Source organism: Pagrus pagrus (genome assembly GCF_965226575.1).
Source record: "Pagrus pagrus genome assembly, chromosome: 9".
NCBI classification, from domain to species: Eukaryota; Metazoa; Chordata; class Actinopteri; order Spariformes; family Sparidae; genus Pagrus; species Pagrus pagrus.
In genome coordinates, this window is record NC_140193.1 from 26956646 (window position 1) to 26976416 (window position 19771).

At 39.4% G+C, this 19771-nt stretch overlaps 1 protein-coding gene across 3 annotated transcripts; it reads right to left on the reverse strand.

Moving 5' to 3' along the window:
* Positions 1–779: 779 nt before the first annotated feature.
* hao2 (hydroxyacid oxidase 2 (long chain)) lies at positions 780–14288 on the reverse strand. 3 transcript variants are annotated; one of them, XM_084361202.1, is made up of 9 exons: positions 14232–14288; positions 11499–11555; positions 7021–7173; positions 4603–4754; positions 3826–4109; positions 3185–3403; positions 2263–2421; positions 1694–1763; positions 780–1596 (listed from the first exon to the last, which is right to left on the reverse strand). In XM_084361202.1, the coding sequence occupies exons 2-9, from the start codon at positions 11513–11515 to the stop codon at positions 1541–1543; spliced, it is 1110 nt and encodes a 369-aa protein (XP_084217328.1). In that variant the 5' UTR covers positions 11516–11555; positions 14232–14288; the 3' UTR covers positions 780–1540. The 3 variants fall into 3 exon arrangements, with proteins under 3 accessions (XP_084217328.1, XP_084217329.1, XP_084217330.1); XM_084361203.1 differs by lacking the exons at positions 11499–11555; positions 14232–14288 and adding an exon at positions 9339–9530; XM_084361204.1 differs by lacking the exons at positions 11499–11555; positions 14232–14288 and adding an exon at positions 7588–7765.
* Between the last annotated feature and the right edge of the window lie 5483 nt (positions 14289–19771).

Genomic DNA, 19771 nt, shown 5'->3' on the forward strand with positions numbered 1-19771 from the left:
CTTGTGACTGAAACAAAGTACAATCACAGATCAGTTTTTCTGTACTGATCATTGGAATAATATGATTAGATTTAAAACACAGAGTAGAGAACAACACCCATATCTGCCACAGATATTGTGTCACCCATGTGCCTCTGTCATTGATAAATACTGCACCTGAATCTTCCCTGCATTAAAGCAGCTACACGGAACTTTCATTTTGTCTTGACTCTGGCGGCCCCGGTGGACAAAGGTGGTATGAGCACCACTCCCTCCTGTGGTAAAGATCCTGATCAGGCTAGTGCATGTATTTGGTTTGAAAGCGAGTGAAGGAACGACACAACATATCTTTAATACTATTTTTCTTCTTTAAACACAGCTGTTTGCAGTGATGCATGGCCACTCCCAGTATATTTGCCCTATACATTTCTAAGTTGGACACTGTAGTTTACCCTGCATCACTTCTTGTAGTGGCTCTTCTAGTGCAGTAGTTGAAAGAGCTAAAGATGTCCAGTTGGGGGCTGGTTGGGGTGGTTGGATGGTTCATACACCAGATGTTCAGTGCATAGGCCAGGGTTCATTTCCCGTTTGTGACCAAGAGTCAAGATTGATTTATGTGAAGTTATGTAAGAAAGTTAACAAACATACATTTCATAATTTAACACAAAGTATGATCTTTTCCTAAACTTTACCAAGTAGTTTTGGTGCCTGAAACTACTTGATGTGTTGGGAGTGAGAATGTGTTGGCATAATGCATGGATTTGTGACTCTGTAGGGTCAATAACTGTAACACAATGATGGTGAAGCAAAGGACATTTTGTTTTAGTGCTGTTGCATCTTATCCAGCCAGGATAAGTTGGTAAACGGCATTCACAATATGTGTAATAACTACAAGGAAATAACCAAGGTTCTGACTCTTGTTTCCTCATGTAAGTCATATAGAGACAGTTTGATAAGCAGTTAAAACTCCTTGTAGAACATTTGTACATGTAAAGTCCATTCAGTATGAAGTTAGAAAATAAAAGCAAAAGACAGACTTCTGCTACATCTACGGCTACATCGGTTATCTGCTAATAATAGATCCAGAGCAACAGATCTTCATCACCTCAGCTGGTGTTTATTTAATCACAAGCACTGGCAGCATCTCCATCCGCAGTGTTATGTCATTATCAGTTAATTTGTTACAATAAAATCCAAAGTGTGTTGGTTTCAGGAAAAGTGCCCCCATCGTCTCCAATCCAAAAGCAAAAACACTTCCATTTTTTCACTTGCTAAATCTGCCTCCGACCCCTCAGCATTCCCAAGACACTGTCTCACTCGTACACTCCTGCATGAATACATATTGGATATCAGATATGAGTCATTTCCAAACTATGGAAGCTGCTTGCATGTTTTCGTGTTCCCTGACATGATAAAGTCACGACTTCTGAGGCAAACTTCTTTCAGTTCCTTTGTCACGGTGGAGGCCCGGTCTCTTGTTCAACACTGTTGGTTTGGTTCAGTAGTGAGTCCTGTTCAGTGGGTGCCATTATTGTCCCCGGTGCTGCCCTCTGCTGGTCTCTCAGAGTTTGGAGAACTGAATGAGGTTCCTGTTTATTTCTGCCACGTTCCTGCAGCCTGGATGAGATAAATAGAAATCATTGCTCTCATATTAATGCTCAAAATATGTCAGCGTTGTTACTCTGATTCAGTATCTTGACCTGGCATCTCTCACCTGATAAAGCCATGGACAAACGGAACTCATCATTTAGGATTTGCAGTACTTCCCTCACTCCTTCCTCACCCTGAAAATCACACAGGAACCATAATTACTATAGAACACTAGATCCAAAATTTACAATGCCTAACATCAGCTTCAGCTTTTAAGACGCGATTGTTCTTTCTACAGAAAAACTCATTTATTTAGAAAAATACTCTGTTAACTCTAGTTCTGCATCTCACGCAGTGGATCAGATCCTCCACTTCAGACAGCAGAACAGCTCTACAAGTTGCAAACAGTAATTTAACGGTTTAAAACCAATGCAAACCTTGCACCAAGGCCCTAGCTCCAGCAGTGTCAATGACTTTCAAAGATAAACTTTAGCTGTCAAGGACAGCAGCTTAGTGCAGTCTGGTCATGTGGGTTAGAAACTAAACAAGAGAGGCAATGTGTCAACAAAGCCAGATAGATGTCAGGAATAACATTCCAGTGAAAAACCTTTGAAGTGCTTATAATCAATCCGAAAATATGCCAGCAGACACGCATACACAGTGTCACACACTGATCGGTGCTGTTGTTTGTACCTTGTAAGCAAGGCCCCACACTGCTGGACGGCCAATGAAAACACACTTGGCTCCCAAGGCCAGCGATTTCAATACATCACTTCCTGTCCTGATTCCTCCGTCCAGATAGACCTCGATCCTGCCCTGCACCGTGTCCACGATCTCTGACAGAGCGTCAATCTGTTGGCGACAGAGTTGAAAATATGATAAACATGTTTGAAACAACAGGGAACATGCTGGAAAACAATGATTTTAACAGACAACCTGCTGGGATTTTTAAGGCACTCTATGTAAAACCATGACCTTGTTTTTACACTTTTGTTTAAGATATAAGATGATGAAGATATTATATGTTAATAGGGACTTTAAGCAGTGATGAAGCAGAACAGCTACGGCATCTGCCAAACACCCCAACGGTTTGCTGTAGTAATGGAAAGCAACATCAACTCTAACAATGGCAACTTCTATAACTGCCTTCTAACATGTTTTGCCGTGCTCCTGGCTACGGTACACCAGGCTTTCTCCCGTAGTACACTGTTGGGCTACAGTATCAGGAAATGTTGAGATAGAATTGAGCATGTGCAGTATGGAGCTTTTTTTTGTCTCCTCAACCGTCGCTCCAAAAAATCCCGAATAAGTGGTCTTCAGAGGTGCCAGTCATAAGAGTGGTATCTGCCTTCTCACTCAACTCTTTAATATTAAAACTATTTTGTAGCACTAATCCTCACATTATTACTACTAGAAAGGGAAAAGCTGTTGCTATGACTGAGCAGTAATGTCTCCATTACTGCTCCTATTGCTTTTGTACTGATAATGCTACTGCTTACTGTGTCACTGCTGTTACTTACTGACATGGGTATTGCATTACCTTCTTTAAACATCACATTAACACAAATTGATCTTTAATACAGTATAATTTAAGGAGGTAACAGTCAAGAAGTACCGAGGCCGGGCCACCGTCCAGCTGTCTCCCACCATGGTTGGACACAATGATGCCCTGGACGCCATGCTCCACAGCCAACTCAGCGTCCTCCTTGGTCAGGATCCCCTTGATGATAATAGGCAGGCGGGTGATGGACTGCAGCCAGTACACGTCCTTCCAGCTGATGGAGGGGTCCAAGGTGTTGGCCGGGATCCCGTACTCCTCTGGCACAGCCGTCTCCTGCATAACGTGCAACCACTGTGAGCATCAACTTACAAATGAAATACAAATGTTCTCTGCTTTAAGACTGTTGCTTCTACTTTTACCGATAAAGGCAAAACTATTGTTGTGAAGCAACTTTGACACTGCTGGTACATAGAGACTTGCATCCACATTCCATAGGCCACAAAAACTTACATGCATTTAAAATGCACAAATACATTTAACTTCTTGTCAATATTTCACACAATATAAGTAAACGATGTGACTGTGTTCGGTTGATTTGCATTAAGAACAACTGTATGCTCTTTTACATCAGTGAAGGAGTGAATCAAGCAGTTTTTCCTTGTTTGACCTGACTTGTCTTTGCTTTGTCTTGTCTGTTGTCTGTCTGTGTCTCATGTCATTACTTCTGGTTTGTCTGTGAGTTTTGAACATGTTACCTGGAACACTCCATCGAAGTTCTTGACCTTGAGGTGTGGCGGCAGCTTGAACTGGTTGCGGATGTCGTTGCGGCGCTTTCCGGTGTATGGCACATCGACGGTGAGGACCAATGCCTTGTAGCCGAGGGACTCGACGCGGTGCACAATCTGCTCTGACAGCTTCCGGTCCCGGTACACATACAGCTGGAACCAGCGGTAACCGTTTGGAGCTGCTGTCACAATCTCCTCCACTGAGCAGGTGGAGTAAGTGCTGGTGATGTAGCAGGTGTTGAGTGCCTCCGTGGCTGTGAGGCAGAACATGAGAAATTATTACTATGGTTATTGAAAAATGACATGTTGATTTGAGAAGTCCAGTGTCACAGTAAGCTGCACCCATGTGCCTCAGACTTTCAGAAATGTAAGAGCAGTAATTTGATTATAGCAATCTTATGCTCCCACCTAGTGTTGGCAATGTATACTAACACTGATATTGGTTAAAACCTTGTGTCTCCAAATAAATTATTTTGTGTGCGTTATGAAAAGGGTTTATGATCTCCTCAAAATAGCTTCAGTTATTGTATTCTTTTCTCAACCAATGCAGGAACCTATAACCCTGGAAATGAAGGTTAAACGTGAAAATCAATATTGTAGCAAAGTCTTTGAACTAACAGGAAGGCATATGTCAATAGTATTTCTTCCATACTTAACCACAACCGGGTCAGACACACACACACCACACACACACACACACACACACACACACACACACACACACACACACACACACACAGTCCTCACCCCGAGCAGTGGCCACCTCTCCTTCATGCCAGGCCAGACAGTGAAAGGCAGTCGGTGCAATACCAACTGGAAAGCTGATTTCCGTCCCCTGCACTGTGGTCCGTGTGTCACTCACTGACACGTCCCGCAGGATGCGAGGCCTCAGACGGATCCTGAGTGTGAAGTACACATGAGCGTGTCAAGTAAAGCATTTAGGAGTGGCTGATATACATTAAAATATCTATTATCATATACAATATATTTTTCATGTCACAATAAAGCAAAATATTATTTTATCAACTGAGAAGCTGTGAATGAACAGACAGGGATGTCTCATTTTGCCTAATTCAGCAAATGAAATAACTGACAAAGCAACGTTCACATCAATCTGAAAATCATACACCCAACTTGCCCCAAAAAACAAAACAAAAACAATCCGTAATACTCCTTGATTTGAAGGCCCACAATATTATGACACACCATACAGACATGATAGCTGCATTGGCATGAATAGTCTGATTAAATCTCTGATGGTAGACAAACTGTTGGTGGTTCTAACCTCAAGAGGTTTTACTTGAAGGTGTAATGGTCAGAAAACTCCAAAACTACAGGGGGCAGCATACCGCTAACTGCTCACTATACTCTTTGCAGGAGCTGTCTTCTCCTTGAAAAGTTGATTAAAAACAATAATAATGAAAATCACTGTTAATGCTGTTTTATTTTTTGCAAGCTAAAAATGAGGTATCAGTTATTGATTGCTAAATATTCTTCATAATCTGAGTACGGTGTTTAGAGGGACTTAGAGGGACAATACAGTGTTTTCATATTCCTCATGGCCCAAAATTCAGTTTCATTTTGTCTCTCAGATGGAAAAAGTCTGGGTGACCCTGTTTTAATCTAAATTTTGGCTAAAGTCATCTGACAAATTGCCACTTTAAAATTGTATTTCAGGGAATGGTTAAAAAGGCACATCTAGTCTATCTCATTGGAGAAGTCAGTTAAATACTCATGTCATGACCGCATGTTAAATTTGATTCTAATTTAAATACTCTCACCAAAAACGTTTATCAAACATACCACTTCAGAAAGTATAAGTCAGTAAAACATGTATGTAAATATGTAAATATGAGTTATTTTCTGCTTTTTTGAACAAAAAGAAAATCTTGACCTTTGGAACCAAACCAGTCTGTTGACAGCACAGCGAAATCTTAATATTCAGTGTTGTCATATGAAGCCATTCGTTTTAGAGTAATCCTTCTCGAGATGATACCACACTGTTTTTGCGGTCAAGTCATATTTCTTATATTTCTGACGAAGAAGAGACAGACCCTCTGGGACTCTGTCTCCCAAAAGCTATGATTTAGGATCATCTTTCCAAGAGACAGACCAATATATATTCCTGCTGAGGAAAATGTCTAACCTGACCCCAAATGCACCAGCAAACAAATCCCTAGTAACAACGTTATTAATGCAAAAAAGTTAAATGTGCAGATCCATCACAGTGAGGAAAAACAGTCTTTCAGTCTTTACGGAGACATTAGGAAAGCTGAGAAGTATGCACTCTGTCCCACTGGTGATGCATCGCTCAAAACATTTCCTTATTCACTGCAGGGGGTCTGAGGAACAATGCAGCATCAGCACAGGGTAAAAATGCAACTGCCTGTTTATGATTATACTGCAAGGCATCACAACCACACGTACTGTACAGTATGTACAGAAATCAGTTACAGCCGTCACACAAAGTCCACCAAACTTTATGGCCTTATATGATCTTTAGTTTTAGTCTTAAAACTATTTGAAGGTGTGATGTGTAAGAACTGACCACCTGTCACATTCAAACTCTAAACAAATATTGGGCAGGATATCATCGGACTCGCCGCTAACTGCTTCTAACTGTAGCTGCTGTTAGCTAGTAAGCTCCGTTAACCATGCAGTTGGCACAGGCATTAGCTGACTCTGCCTGGACCAGGAGCTCGGAGCACTGGGGGAGTGTTGGTGCTGTTTACTATCGGACTATCAACCTACAAAGTGGCTAGAGGCTAGCTGGTTAGCATGCTAACTTCAGTAAATATATCTGCAAGATAACACATAAACGACTGTTGCATTATTACAAAACCGTTATTTCTTCATATTCTGTTGGTGATTTTAGTGCATTTATTAATGATTTGAAGTGAAGTTCTGACATATATCTTTTTAAATAACAATGTTATTCATCACATCAGTACAGTGATTTGAGCTAAGGTGGGTTCACACTGTTCTGCATCACTACACATGTTGTACAATGCCTGCATGTCTGTAGTCATTCATTTGGATGAATGTGTTAGATGAAGGTAAAATAAAAAAGCTGTCTTTAAATATTTAAACACTACTGGGACACTTAAATTGTTGTATCTGTGGTGACCTTGAATGTCTCGGTAAATGTTGTTTTTCCCACCGTACCTTTTGTAAGCCAGCAGATTGTCGTCCCTGGTGCAGCATTCGTCTGCTCCAGCTGCATAATAATCCCAGGTGGCCTTTGAGAGATGCTCCTTTGCATACTCCTCAAAGTCGGTCAGGCATACCATAGCCATCTCTGCACAGCGACCTCCCTCTCTGTGCGGGAACAAAGATCACCAGTTGTCACTTTGACACTTAGTGATATCGGTTTAGGAAGAATTGAATAGGGAGGAGATAATCTACCATCAATACAAATTCTTATTGAATAATCATTAACACATACAGTACATCACGTAAGTTGACCATATGCACAGACTTACTGATATTCATAATAACTGTCTCGAGATCAGAATTCAGAATATGTCTTCACTTGGTGCTAAACACTGCTGACCTGGACACACATAATTTGTTATTTATTTCCAGTCTTACCACAACCAGACATATCCAGTTTCATCTGGATTTGTTTCTTTACATGTGATACAAATAGCTGCAGGCACCAACAGCAAACAGACTCCAGGTTCAAAATAAAAAATCTAACTACATGCAAGAGTTTACAGCTTTGAGACTTACCACAAATGATTGATCATTCATAAACAAAATCCCTCATCTCACATGACACGGCCTCCACGAAGGACTGGAGTTGCAACATCACTGTTCAAACTTCCCTTGTGTCACGCAGTCAACAACTCCACAGTCAAGCCTCAACATTTTAGCATCTGAGCGACTAAAATGACCGTCCAACTTTGAGTTTTTCTATTTGGTTTAAAACAGAGATGAGTCCTTGTGTCTGTGTCAGTCCTTGTGTCCACAATGTTGCTTTTGTGTCAGTCCGAATCAAACTTTCAAAGAGCCGCTATGAAAGCCACTGACAGTGTGTGTGACCTGAGGGCAACCCTTGCTCTTATTGTGTTTACACAAGCTGGAAATGTGCTGATGGTGAATCCAACTATAGTGTGGACAAGCGGCGTCTGACACAGTGCTCTGTTGTCCAGATGGTACAGTAGTACATAAGGACATACACGTTAACACGCTGTATGCACAGGCCTACATGCTATCATGTACAAAACTCTTCTTTTAGCCATCTCCACACTGGCAGTCATGTCAAATAATCAGCTGTGAATGCCGTCCTCAGTGAGTAAGAAAGTTTATCATTAATCACACGTTGTCTGATGCAGATGGTGACACAGCTGCTTACACACAACAGCTGGAGAACATTTAGTCAGGACTACCTGCACCTGGAAGAAGTATTCAGATCCTTTTTGATGTAAAAGGTGCAACACCACAACGTAAAAGCACTCAACAGTTCATCACATTTTATATACAGGTTTTTAAAAAAATTAAAAAAGTAACTACAGTACATCTGTCAAACTAGAATGGCACTCAGTAAAGTGCATACCTCTGCCATGGCCCAACAGTCTCCTTTAATTCAGTTAAACCCAATCCAACATCAAATAAAACATAATTAAATCCACCAGATCCATTGCATCAAAGTGTACTCACTCACAGAGAAAGGCCACCTAAACACAGTAGATTCGTTTTTTCATCAAGATCCACGCATTATTTATTGAGAAAATAAGGAAAAATGCCCTACATCACAATGTTGGAGAAAGTGAGGAAAAGATTCCTGGATCGGTCCCTTTATCTGGGAGTGGACCTTTTCAACAGCAGCCGCCACAGCAACAGAACCTTCATTAATGTGCATGTGTTGACCCACTGTTTCATATTAAAATTTTGGATGCAGTTTGCATTTTCTCATTTAAATTTGCACAAAGTGGAGGCACATACCATATATCTTTAAAAACCTATTATCATTAAAAGTGACTATTTTCAGGCCTACAAAATCATGAGGAAAAATGAATGAAAATTACAGTTAGCAGTCCTCAGCTTTAAGGCCACAAAGTGATGGCTATCTCAAAGACCAAAGACAAAGACCTTTAACAGTTTCTAAAATAATTAAGCAATACAAAATATTATTTTCTGTATGATAGAAAAACTGAATTAATTAAGCATGGAATACTTTCAAATTAACACGCCATTTTACACAAATTTGTTCTGACTAGGAGGATAGGGTTTTGTCACACCTGTATTAAAATGTTTCACAGTCAATACTTGACTTGCATGGTGGTAAGGCTGCAAGCTAACTTGCTGTAGAGGCTGGAAAGCAACCGTGTCTCTTTCGGCACTGGAAGACGACTTTTAGGTTGTCAGAAGTAAAGTAATGAGAAGAAGGAAAGGAAGGCGTGTGAAACGCAGCCTAAACTAACTTTTCATGCACCTGTCATCACCTTAGTTTTGTTACAGCGGAGCAACAAGTAGCCTACCTGCAGCGTCCTCAGCAAAACACATCTGTCATATCCAGACTGCTGTTGCCTTCAAGTGTAGCTGTGTCCATGACATGACAGACTGATGTTATTCTGTTAGGGCGTTTCTCCGAGTTCATGACACATTTTAGCACCACTGCAATATGCCTACTTGTAGCAGTCCCATTGTTTGAGACTTGCTGTCTTTCTTTGTTTAGGGTTGATTTTCCAAAATCCCTCAAGTCTAATTGCAGGGGATTCAGATTACATGTGCACAGGGTGGGGAGACTCACTCCTGATTGAGGAGTGGAAGCAGCTTGGGGCATTTCCCTCCCAGCCAATCGTGGTGTGATGACACCCTTTTTGTAAAGGCTTAAAAGAGGTGGGGGGTGGCACACAGGTGGCTCTCACCCTCATTCTGAAACTGTCCCTGACCCACTAAGAACCTCATTCCTCTTAGATTGGCAGCCAGAAACTCTGGTCTGTTTAGGCCCAATTGTCTTTTCTTGGCCGCCCACATCATTCGAGTGAGGAAACTGGGTTTATTAGGGAACCCCTTAACCCAAGCCCCTATACACCTTCAGTTTGACATTTTGTTTCCCTGGGGCTTGTAGGAGCACATTTGTTTGTTATACTAGGAAGAGGCATTTGTTTATTGATTTATTGTCCAAGTAGCGGACATTGGGGCGTTCCCACTAGATTTACATGTTTTTTGTTTATATTTTTATGTAGGTTGGGCTGGCCTGTAAGTATTTTACTGCCAGTACCACCACATCCTTACTTTACTTTACTTTACTACTGACTTTTTTTTTTTTTTTAATTAATTACTCTACTGTTTCAGTCTCTTAACATGATGTCAAAATGCAAAATCATGGTCATTTAAGCTAGCTAACCATTCACAAATGTGAACAAAGCAATGTTCATTATTAATGACAGTTTCCTAGCAGCCATGGTGCCACAATTTCACTTCTCCCGAATGCTCATTAAACATAGGCCTAGGCATACTTCATGTGTAGGCCTGCTGAACCTCATGTGATGAAACTACAACCTCACAAATTCAATTAAAACTCAGAAATCCACACTTATGCCAGAGTTATACAGCATGTAGTATTAGCCGAGCTAATTTACACAGTAATTTGTGTGAAAAAAGAAGACAAGAAATTCATTAGCTTGAGCAACTACCATACGTCTGTTAGGGTTCTCAGTCATGCAGGTCACTGATAATCTGGGGGATTAATGATTGTTAACTGTAGAAGCCTCTCGGAAGGTGAAACGTCTTCAAGAACATCAAGCAAGTCCAGCTGCCTTTGTTTATCACTTATTTACATATTTTGTTGGTCTACTAAGATGACCTTGACGGACATTAGTGTAGACCTACCTGCGACTTTAAAAAGCCAATGCCAAACTGCAGAAACGAATAAAAAATGAGTAAACTATTTGTCCTAAGGTACCTCATGAGGTGTTCCTGCTGCTGTCATAAATAAGTGTTTTTCCAGCAAGCACCTTTGTGGGTAAGCCTTACATTTCCTTGGTGAAGAAAAACAGCAGGAAAAATAGCAATATGGAATTTTCAATGTCTAAGGTAGCGCTAACAATTATTGACAATATATCAACAATAATTTCGTAAATTAATTAATCATTTAATTAATTTACCAGTCAGAATGGCCTCCTGTTTCCAGCAGGATTTGCCTACTATCATCATTGTAAATAGAATATTTTGGGACTAAACAAGCTTTTTAATGTCACCTCATGTGAAGGTCTTATGCTTTCACATCACTCAGTTCAATTTACAGAAAAATGAAACATACCAGAGTAAGTAATAATAATTATAGTTCTATGTTTACCACTACAAATCCACCAACCACTCAACATCACTCAAGCCAGTGATACCAGAAATCAACAAATGAGTTGATGAAAACATGACAGCTTAACAAATTAACACAACATAATTAAAATGAATTAAAAATCAGAATCTTATTGAAAAACTGACAGTGCATCTTTTTGTAATAAACTATTGACTCATCTGTTGTGATGTTTCTTCATGAATCTAAATGAATGGATCCTGTTGTGTCAATAGTTCACAAGGGTTATGCAGTTTTCTCTTCATGAGCATACAGACAGTCGGATGTGTGAACAGACAGTGTGGAGATGATGTGTTGTGTGGTTCAGGTCAGTACTCACCGATGACAAATATTCATTTTCTCTCAGTATATCTTTCTCTCTCCCAATGGTCATAACCTAGAAACACAACACCACAACACAATACACATTACTGCTTCTGACAAGGCTGATACTACCACGAGTACTATAACCACCTAGAAATACACAAATAGTGATACTTCTGCTGTAGATACTGATGATTATACAACATCAAATGTTAATCTTGCTCCTACATGAATACGTTTACTGAAACTTCTAGAAACTACTGTGATTACTGTGCCTGCTGCAAAAAGAATTACTACTACTATTATCATTAATACTAGCATTAATACTATCTCATGGATATTAAAAATCAGGGGTTAAGAATACACATAACATCTACTCAAATTACTGTGCTTAACTCATTGTTTGTGTAGTGAGCCAAAGCTCTACAATGTAAAATGTAAAAGTTGACTTTACTTTATAAAAGTAAAGAAACTGATTAGCTCAGAATTACCATGTAAAATAAACAATAAAATTTAAGTTGTACAAGCTAAAAAAAATTAAAATTATTAGTCTAATTTACTTCTTATTAGAAGTAAACTCACTGTGAAATCTTATTTACTAGATTTCACAGTGCAGCAGGTCTGGAGCGGTGACCACTGAGCAGAACAGAGCATTCAGACTGAATGCCTGCTACTGGTGAAGCATCAAACATAAACAATTCAAAAGTAATAATACTTTGTACTTTTACTTAAGTATTATTTTAATAACTGTAGTTTTACTTGTAATTGAGTAATATCTCAGTAATGTAACTGTACTTGTACTTGAGTACAGACTTTTGGTACTCTTCCGACCAATGTTGTAATGACCCTGCCATCATTACCATCACTTTTATAGCTACTATTTTATGTTTGTTTTAGATTTTATTTATGGATTTGATACAAACAGAACAGTAACGATGATAAAAACAACAAAGTGCTGCTTCCTGGTTGTCCATGAGGCAAACCTGAGCACTCAGGGTGCCACTACTTTGAAACAAGTTGCCTGAGAATGTCAGACTTGCAGAATCAAAGAGTAGCTTTTCTTCTTTTAAAGTGAGAAAGTCACTTTTATCACAAGGCTTTTTCATAATAGTTTTTTAATCAGGCTGTCTATGTATCATGTATATACTGTATATTTTATACAGTATAAGTGAGGGTGTATGTATTTGGTATTGTATTTTATTTGTTGTTCTTAATGTCTGATCTAAATATTTCTGTTTACATATATTCTATAACCTACAGTACTTGTATCAGATATTCATGTTGTAATCTGTATACTGTGATTTTGTTATTCTGTTTTGTACACCTGACATCCATTACGTCTGTCCGTCCTGTAAAAGGATCCTTCCTCCGTGACTCTTCCTCACGTTTCTTTCAATTTTCTTTCCCTGCTGAAATACATCTTCTCGGGGAGTTTTTCGTTACTTGATTTAAGGCTCTCAGGACTGACGGTGTCGTACACTGTACAGATTGTAAAGCCCCCTGAGGCAATGGTTGCATATTACTTTTATTTCTATTATTACTTTTAATAAGCGACCAGTAGTAGTATTACAATTACAGCACATACTGCTGTACACAGTGGAGAAGACTGACTTGGTCATGGTATATTTGGACATTTGTATAATGCTTTTTATAATCAACACAGGATCCTTTTATTTTACGCAGCTCAATACAGAAGCCTTCATCCTGTGAAATCTTTGTAGTATCTACACCACAGTGTAAGTTTTCAGCTGTGAACACTTGAGGGCAGTGCAATACTGAATGAAAGGCCCTTCTTAAAGCTCCACTCAACATCTGTAAAGCAGGTAAACACAAGCAGACTGTTTTAATGAGCGTGTCAGTACTGCACACTACTCCGTTCAGCGTGTCTATAGACCGACTGTACCTGACCTCTGATGTCACACCTGTTACTGCTGTAAACACAATGTCACACCTCACACTGGACCTACCTGCTTCCTGATCTCTGTGCTTTGTAACCTTAAACTAGAACGTGTTTGAAGTCATGTTTACATTTTACCATTTAGCTTTACAGTGTTTATTATAAAAAATGGGATTATACAAAAAATGTAATACTGTATATTTAGAATAATATATTCTGTTAAATAAGATTTATACTCATATTTAGTTTTAGTGAAGCGTTTAGTTGTCTCTTACTTTAAATTTATAAAATGTAAAATACACATAAAACATTTTTCTGCTATGTATTTTACCCCCAGGCTGTGCTGCTTTTTCTTCACATTATTATTATTTTATCACATCTATCTATCTATAGGTTTTTCTTTTTTTCATTGTGGCTGGGTGTGTGTGTGTGTGTGTTTGTGTGTGTGTGTGTGTGTGTGTGATGAATGTGAGCCTCGGTCATGTGTAGGCTGTGAAAGTTGTTGGTCATTTAGACCCACTGAATGGCTGCTGAGAGCACATTGTCCAGGTGAATTTCTAGAATACCTCCTGTGTGGTATTAGGAGTGCGATGCTAAACAAGGTGAAGATTTAAGCAGCTTCTGTTATAGATCATTAGTGTCTGTCACACAGGCCTGGTTACGTTTGGAGTGCTGCTCATCAACAGTAAAAAAACACATCCTGACATCTTGTTGCTGTTATTGATTTATGTGGTTAACAAACAATAGATTTGTATATTTGCATAAAAGGTAAACAACTGAACAAGCAGAATCCTGTTAATGCACGCAGGTAAATAAATACAGTTCCTGAGGTGGATAAAATCAGTGTCTTACCTTAGTCTCAGCTATTTGGACGGCCTACGTTACGTGTTGGTTCTACTCTTCTGTGACAGGGTCGTGTCAGAGGGCAGTCCGGCCCCCCCATCCTCCCTCACCCCGACTCCCACCCCCCCACACCTCTCCCCCCCTCACAGTGTGATGCTCCACCCACTGTGGCTCAACACCAGCTAAGCCTCTCGTCAGCAGTCTGGGCCCCGGCCTCTCACTGTGTGCCAAAAAACACCAAAAGCTTGCCCAGGTCAATTGTTTAGGAGCAGCAAACACCTCCTACTCTCCTTCGGTCCTTTCTTCGTTCTTTCATCCCTTCCACCATTTTTTTCTCCTTCTCTCATTTGCTCAGTCTTCCTTCATTCAGTACCTTGCTTCATTTTTCTTCCGTCCATCCTTCCTTCATTAGATTTCTTTCTTTTCTACCTTTCCCGTTTAAATTCCTTGTCCTTCCCCCGTCACTCTCTAACTTTCTCGTGTCCTTCACCTCCTGCAAACCTTTGGCCCTTCCTTCAGTGTTTTTAATGTTTATGAAAGTTTTTGTCAGTTAGTTTGTCTAAGAGGGTCAATCAGTGTCTGACTGTGAGAATGACTCAAGCTAAATGAATGACCTATCCTGGTTAATAGTTTATCTTATTGTGCTCCTGAGAGTTCAGCATTCTGCCTCAGTATGTATGAGCGGACATGAATGTGTGTTTATGTCTTATCTTTCTTCTTTTATACATTTCTAGGATATTTTTAAATAGGTAAATTGACAGCACTAGAGACATAATGAACTAAGAATTTCAACTGCGTTGATAACTTGTTTTATTTCTGCATATGAAAAAAAAAGCCTTTGAATTCATGAGTCCTGAGACGCTCCAAAAAATACGACAATGTATATACTCTACGGCTAACAAATCAATTTTCAAACCCAATGAAATCATTAAATACTAAATTATGTTCCACCAACATTTAAAACTTAAAGGCTAGAAAGTTTTATATTTTACTTAAACCTAGATTAAATTTAATGCAAAAATTTAAACTCCAATGTAAATGTACACATTAGGAGGTTTAACTTTTTAAACGGCTGCCTTATTTGATGGATTCAGCAAAATAATGAAGTTCCTCAAATAAAATAAGGGCCAGACTCAACCCAATTAGGTTTTACAATGCGGCTGATTTTCTGTCGAGGGAAGATACCGCTCAGAATGAAAACGTTTTTATGGAGCAGAGCAGGAAGGTTGGACCAACCGTCGAACATGGCAGTGAAAGAAATGCAGCTGTACCACCAACGCTCCAACTCCTGCTGGCCCTGAGGTTTTATGCCACCAGATGTTCCCAGAGGTTGGTAGGGGGGGATCTGCTCTACACAACTCGGCTCCAAATTTTGGAATTTCTCTGCAGAGTCATCATGAGAAGGCTGACTATCTTTTTTGGTACAGAAAGTAACAGAAACTCTGTCAGTAACAGTGCTGCTCCAACTCTGATGGTTGAACGTAAGAGACAAAGACTGGAGGACAAAAAAAAACACAAACAAGACATTGTGCAGTTCCGCTGCTCTTTATGGAAATGTCAAACTTGTCAAGTGGAGTGTGGACTTTGACAGGTGTTTTGAGGGTCTTTACATATAAAACACAGATGTCCCAACCTTTGATATCATGAGCTTTGTTATGTTAGGGTCCCCACCCGTAAGTGATGGATTGATGGCAGGATGTGAGAGAAAATGCTATGAATGCCACAGTGTCTCAGCTCGCCGCGGACGAAACAAAACGCCCCGAGAAGTTGTTCAAGCGTTTTAAAACAGCAGTGGGGAGCAGTGATGTTAAATTAGATTCTCTCGCTCTCATTTCATTAAGGCTTTCTTGAATTGAATTTACTCTTTGTAAATGTAATATCTTTGGTAACAAAACCTGGCTTCTTGAGAGATGTCTGTCTTTCTGTGTGTGTCTCTGAATTTGTTTTATTTTGGCTTTAACACGAAAGGCTGTGAAGGTGGAGCCAAAGGCCAAACCTGATGAGTTGGACCTCCATGGGGAGGTGTGGGTGTTACCTGCACCGAGAGGAGGTGCAAATTGTGTTAATCCACAGCTGGCCTCAATGCCTAATACCACAGAGTTAGATCTGGCTCCGGGGCCGCCGTATTGGAGGTACTGGACGTTCAGCTGAGTGGAAAACCTCTTCCACATGCTGGCTGAGGCTCTGCCCCGAGGCTGCGGCCCAGCACGCCGCGGCACATGTGTGTTGAATTGTCAAGGTGTTATCATGCCCTGACGAGGCTCGCCGCTCCTCCACCTCTGTCTCTCCCAGGTTTATTATCAGACTAAATACAGCAGAGTCCACGGGCACGGGCTGCAATTTCATGCAGCCTTTCCGCGGCAGGGCCTAACCTGATGGCTGTCCATCATGGTCTTAACTCCTCACACTCAGGCCAGAGACAGATGCAAGGATTTTATTTGTTTCTTAACTGGGAAAGAGCAAAGTACTGTTTAAGAAAAACACACTACCTGCTGCGGTAACTGACTCAATTAAAGGCTGTTTTCACCAGGTTTTGTGCTTAGTTAGTTAGTTCAAAGGAACAATAAAATATCAGAATGATTAAACAAGACAAACAGAAAACAACAAGAGCAACAGGTTGAGGTCAAGGATACGACCTCTCTGAATCAAGGATCTCAGGATCTTAGTGTCATTGTGTGATTGTTGCCCTTTGAGACAAATGTGTGATTATATAGACTAAATACATTTGCTTGACTTGATAAAATAGCATAAAACAATTTAATTTTATGAATGACACCTAATAAAATATATAACATTTAACAAAACAGATGAGAAACCCTAACTAATAAATGAAGTGAATACTTGGTGACACTGTAATGTTTTCTGAGTTATTTTCATGTGTTTGAGTTACTTATGTTGGTCAGCCTGACACTTTATGTTATAACTGATCTAGTCACATAATATTAGGACTTACTTATGTCTGTGTTGTTTTTTTGTTAAAGATACTTTAAAACATGTATTTGTCTTGAACATTTGTTTTATTGTCAACCTTTCAAACCTAAATCAGAGCATAATTCAACAATTTGCACAAACTATCAATGCAGTTTTCTTTGTTTTATGAATTTTCTTGAAATTATTATCACCTTGTTACATGATAAAATAAGGGCCTGGTCAGTATATTGATATTAGATATATCTTGGATTTTGGGTGTCATTTTATCATGATATGACAGAAGTGTAGACTTTTCCTGGATTTTTAAAGGCTGCATCACTGTAAACTGGTGTCATTTTGTGAGATTACCAGACTGTTCTACTTGTGTTTACTCACTTAGTCATTATATCCACATTACTGATGATTATTAAACATAAATTATTGTGTTTATATTTTTTTAAGTACCAATATTCATCCCTACAATATTGATATCAAAGTATTTGATAAAAAATATTGTGATATTAGATTTTGTCACCCACTCATTCAATTTATGAAGTGCTTTAGTCCTAATTTAAAAATATTAAGATATATATTGTGTGTTGTGATATAGCCTAAAATATGGAGATATTACTACCAAGCCATATCACCCAGCCATAGAGCGAATAAAGAAAATTGGTTGTGAAAAGCTGCAACAATTTTAATTTGATTGGAATGTGAAATATTATCAAAACACCTCAGTGAGCCTAAAGTTAAGTGTCTTATAATTATAAGGTAAAGAGTTTATAAACATGTCTCTTTATGATTACCTCTATTATAGACAATCCAAGTCACAGATTTTATTCACCCAAACAAAAGATGGGTGGAAATGAGACTTTCTCTTCCCTCATATGATAGTTTTGATGTTGGAGTTTTATACAGGAAAAAGTTACCCTGAGTCAGAACTGAAAATATTTTCAATTTTAGACTCTTGGATGAGAAAATATACATTTTAATTGACATGGTAGATTAGTTTTTAAAGCTAGAATTGTAAATGGTAAGCTTCAAAAACCAGAAGCAGTTCAGACACTCCAAATATAAGAAGATGTATCAAATGGAACTATAAAAAAAGCCTTAGTTATAGTGGCTACACTATTAAAGTCAGTCACTAAGAAAGCCAACATGTTTTGATCACTACCTCTTTATCAGCACAATGTGGCCTCACTTATATCGGAGCAAGATGACATGACAATGACATAAAACAAATAGAAATAATGAAACAATGAAATAACAAGATATGAGATGACAGGGATTTAAAAAAAATCTATATTTATAAATGAATTGTAGCAATTTGGTTATTTTTTTGTTATTTTTAATGGACAAGCTCCTTCAGAAAAGCTCTGTTTTAATACTCAGGAGTGTAGCCGCAGCGTTGTGTGTCAGTGGAAAGCATTGTTTAGAGTGCCAAAGCGAAGGCAAAGGAGCGAACACATCAGTGGCTGTAAATGTCATGTAGCGGCTGAGTGATGGAGCATTTGATGTCTGGGAGAGATCTGAGCATAACTCACAGTCCGCAGTCACGCCATTTCAGACTCTTATGATTCAATCCATACACACAGGCAGTGGACCGTGTGCTCACATGTACCGAGGGGCGGTGGTGTTGTGTGAAACTATTATTTGTGCTCGGTTTTTTCCTTCAGATGAGGGAGGTGCACGTCATAATTTGTATGAGCGATTTATTCCTCCCTGAAGTGCACTTGGAGCTATGAAAACTCGATTGCGACGACTGTGAACTCTTCTGTGACTGCATTAAGACGTTAACTTTCACTCGGGCTTTCCACTCTGCACATAAACGCTATTTCCTCTCCGCTGCTCCTTTCTGTAGCCTGTTGAAGTTTTGCTCTTTTGTGGTAAACGTCAGAGTGTTCTCTTTATTCATGTGTCCAGAGATTGTTTGGAGGCCTGTCTTGTGGAGTTATGTAAAGGGAACATGATGTCTTCAAATGCTAATGCTTCACGCACAAGTCAGTGTTTTCCAGGAAAGGGTTAGTTGGACATGACATGAAACAGAGAAGGTAACGGCCTGTTGAAAAATAAAAGCGAGGGAGTCAGTGTGATTAGAGGAGACATTTAATTCTTTTCAATGTGTGAAAAGGAACTTTTAACTGGTTATGAAACGGCCTCAGTTTAATACTGATACCTCTCTGTGTGCAACATAATCAGACGAGATGAACAAAAGATTGGCTGTTTCTGTGAAGTTATTATAGTGAGTCTGGTTCCAACGTATCCAGGTTGGAAGGTTTGTGAAATTAAAACTATTTTTAATGGCAGTGTGCTGAAATGAGGAGTCTCGCAGAGGAAAGAGGCTGCTCTGTAGTCTTGTCGTACTTTACTTTGTTCCACCATCGTCATATTACAGTTATTACCACAGCCACGAATAGACAAAAGATTACATCATTACCACGCATGCTACAAACAGCTGCGTCTAACAAAGCAAATTAAAAACGTGTTGCATCTCTCTCTCACAAGCTTTCAAAACAAATTCACATGCTAGCCAGATCTATATGACAGGAAGCGGTGGTGCTCGTTCCGCTGCGTGTCCTCAGCCTCTCCATCAAGACAAAATGAAAGCTTCTCGTAGCTGCTGTCGTTTTCACCATTTC

Coding starts and splice junctions, on each gene's coding strand:
- hao2 (XM_084361202.1), bottom strand. Junction 1,764..2,262: donor TGTGGGGCCTTGCTTACAAG/GTACAAACAACA, acceptor TGTGATTTTCAG/GGTGAGGAAGGAGTGAGGGA. Junction 1,597..1,693: donor TTTGTCCATGGCTTTATCAG/GTGAGAGATGCC, acceptor TATCTCATCCAG/GCTGCAGGAACGTGGCAGAA.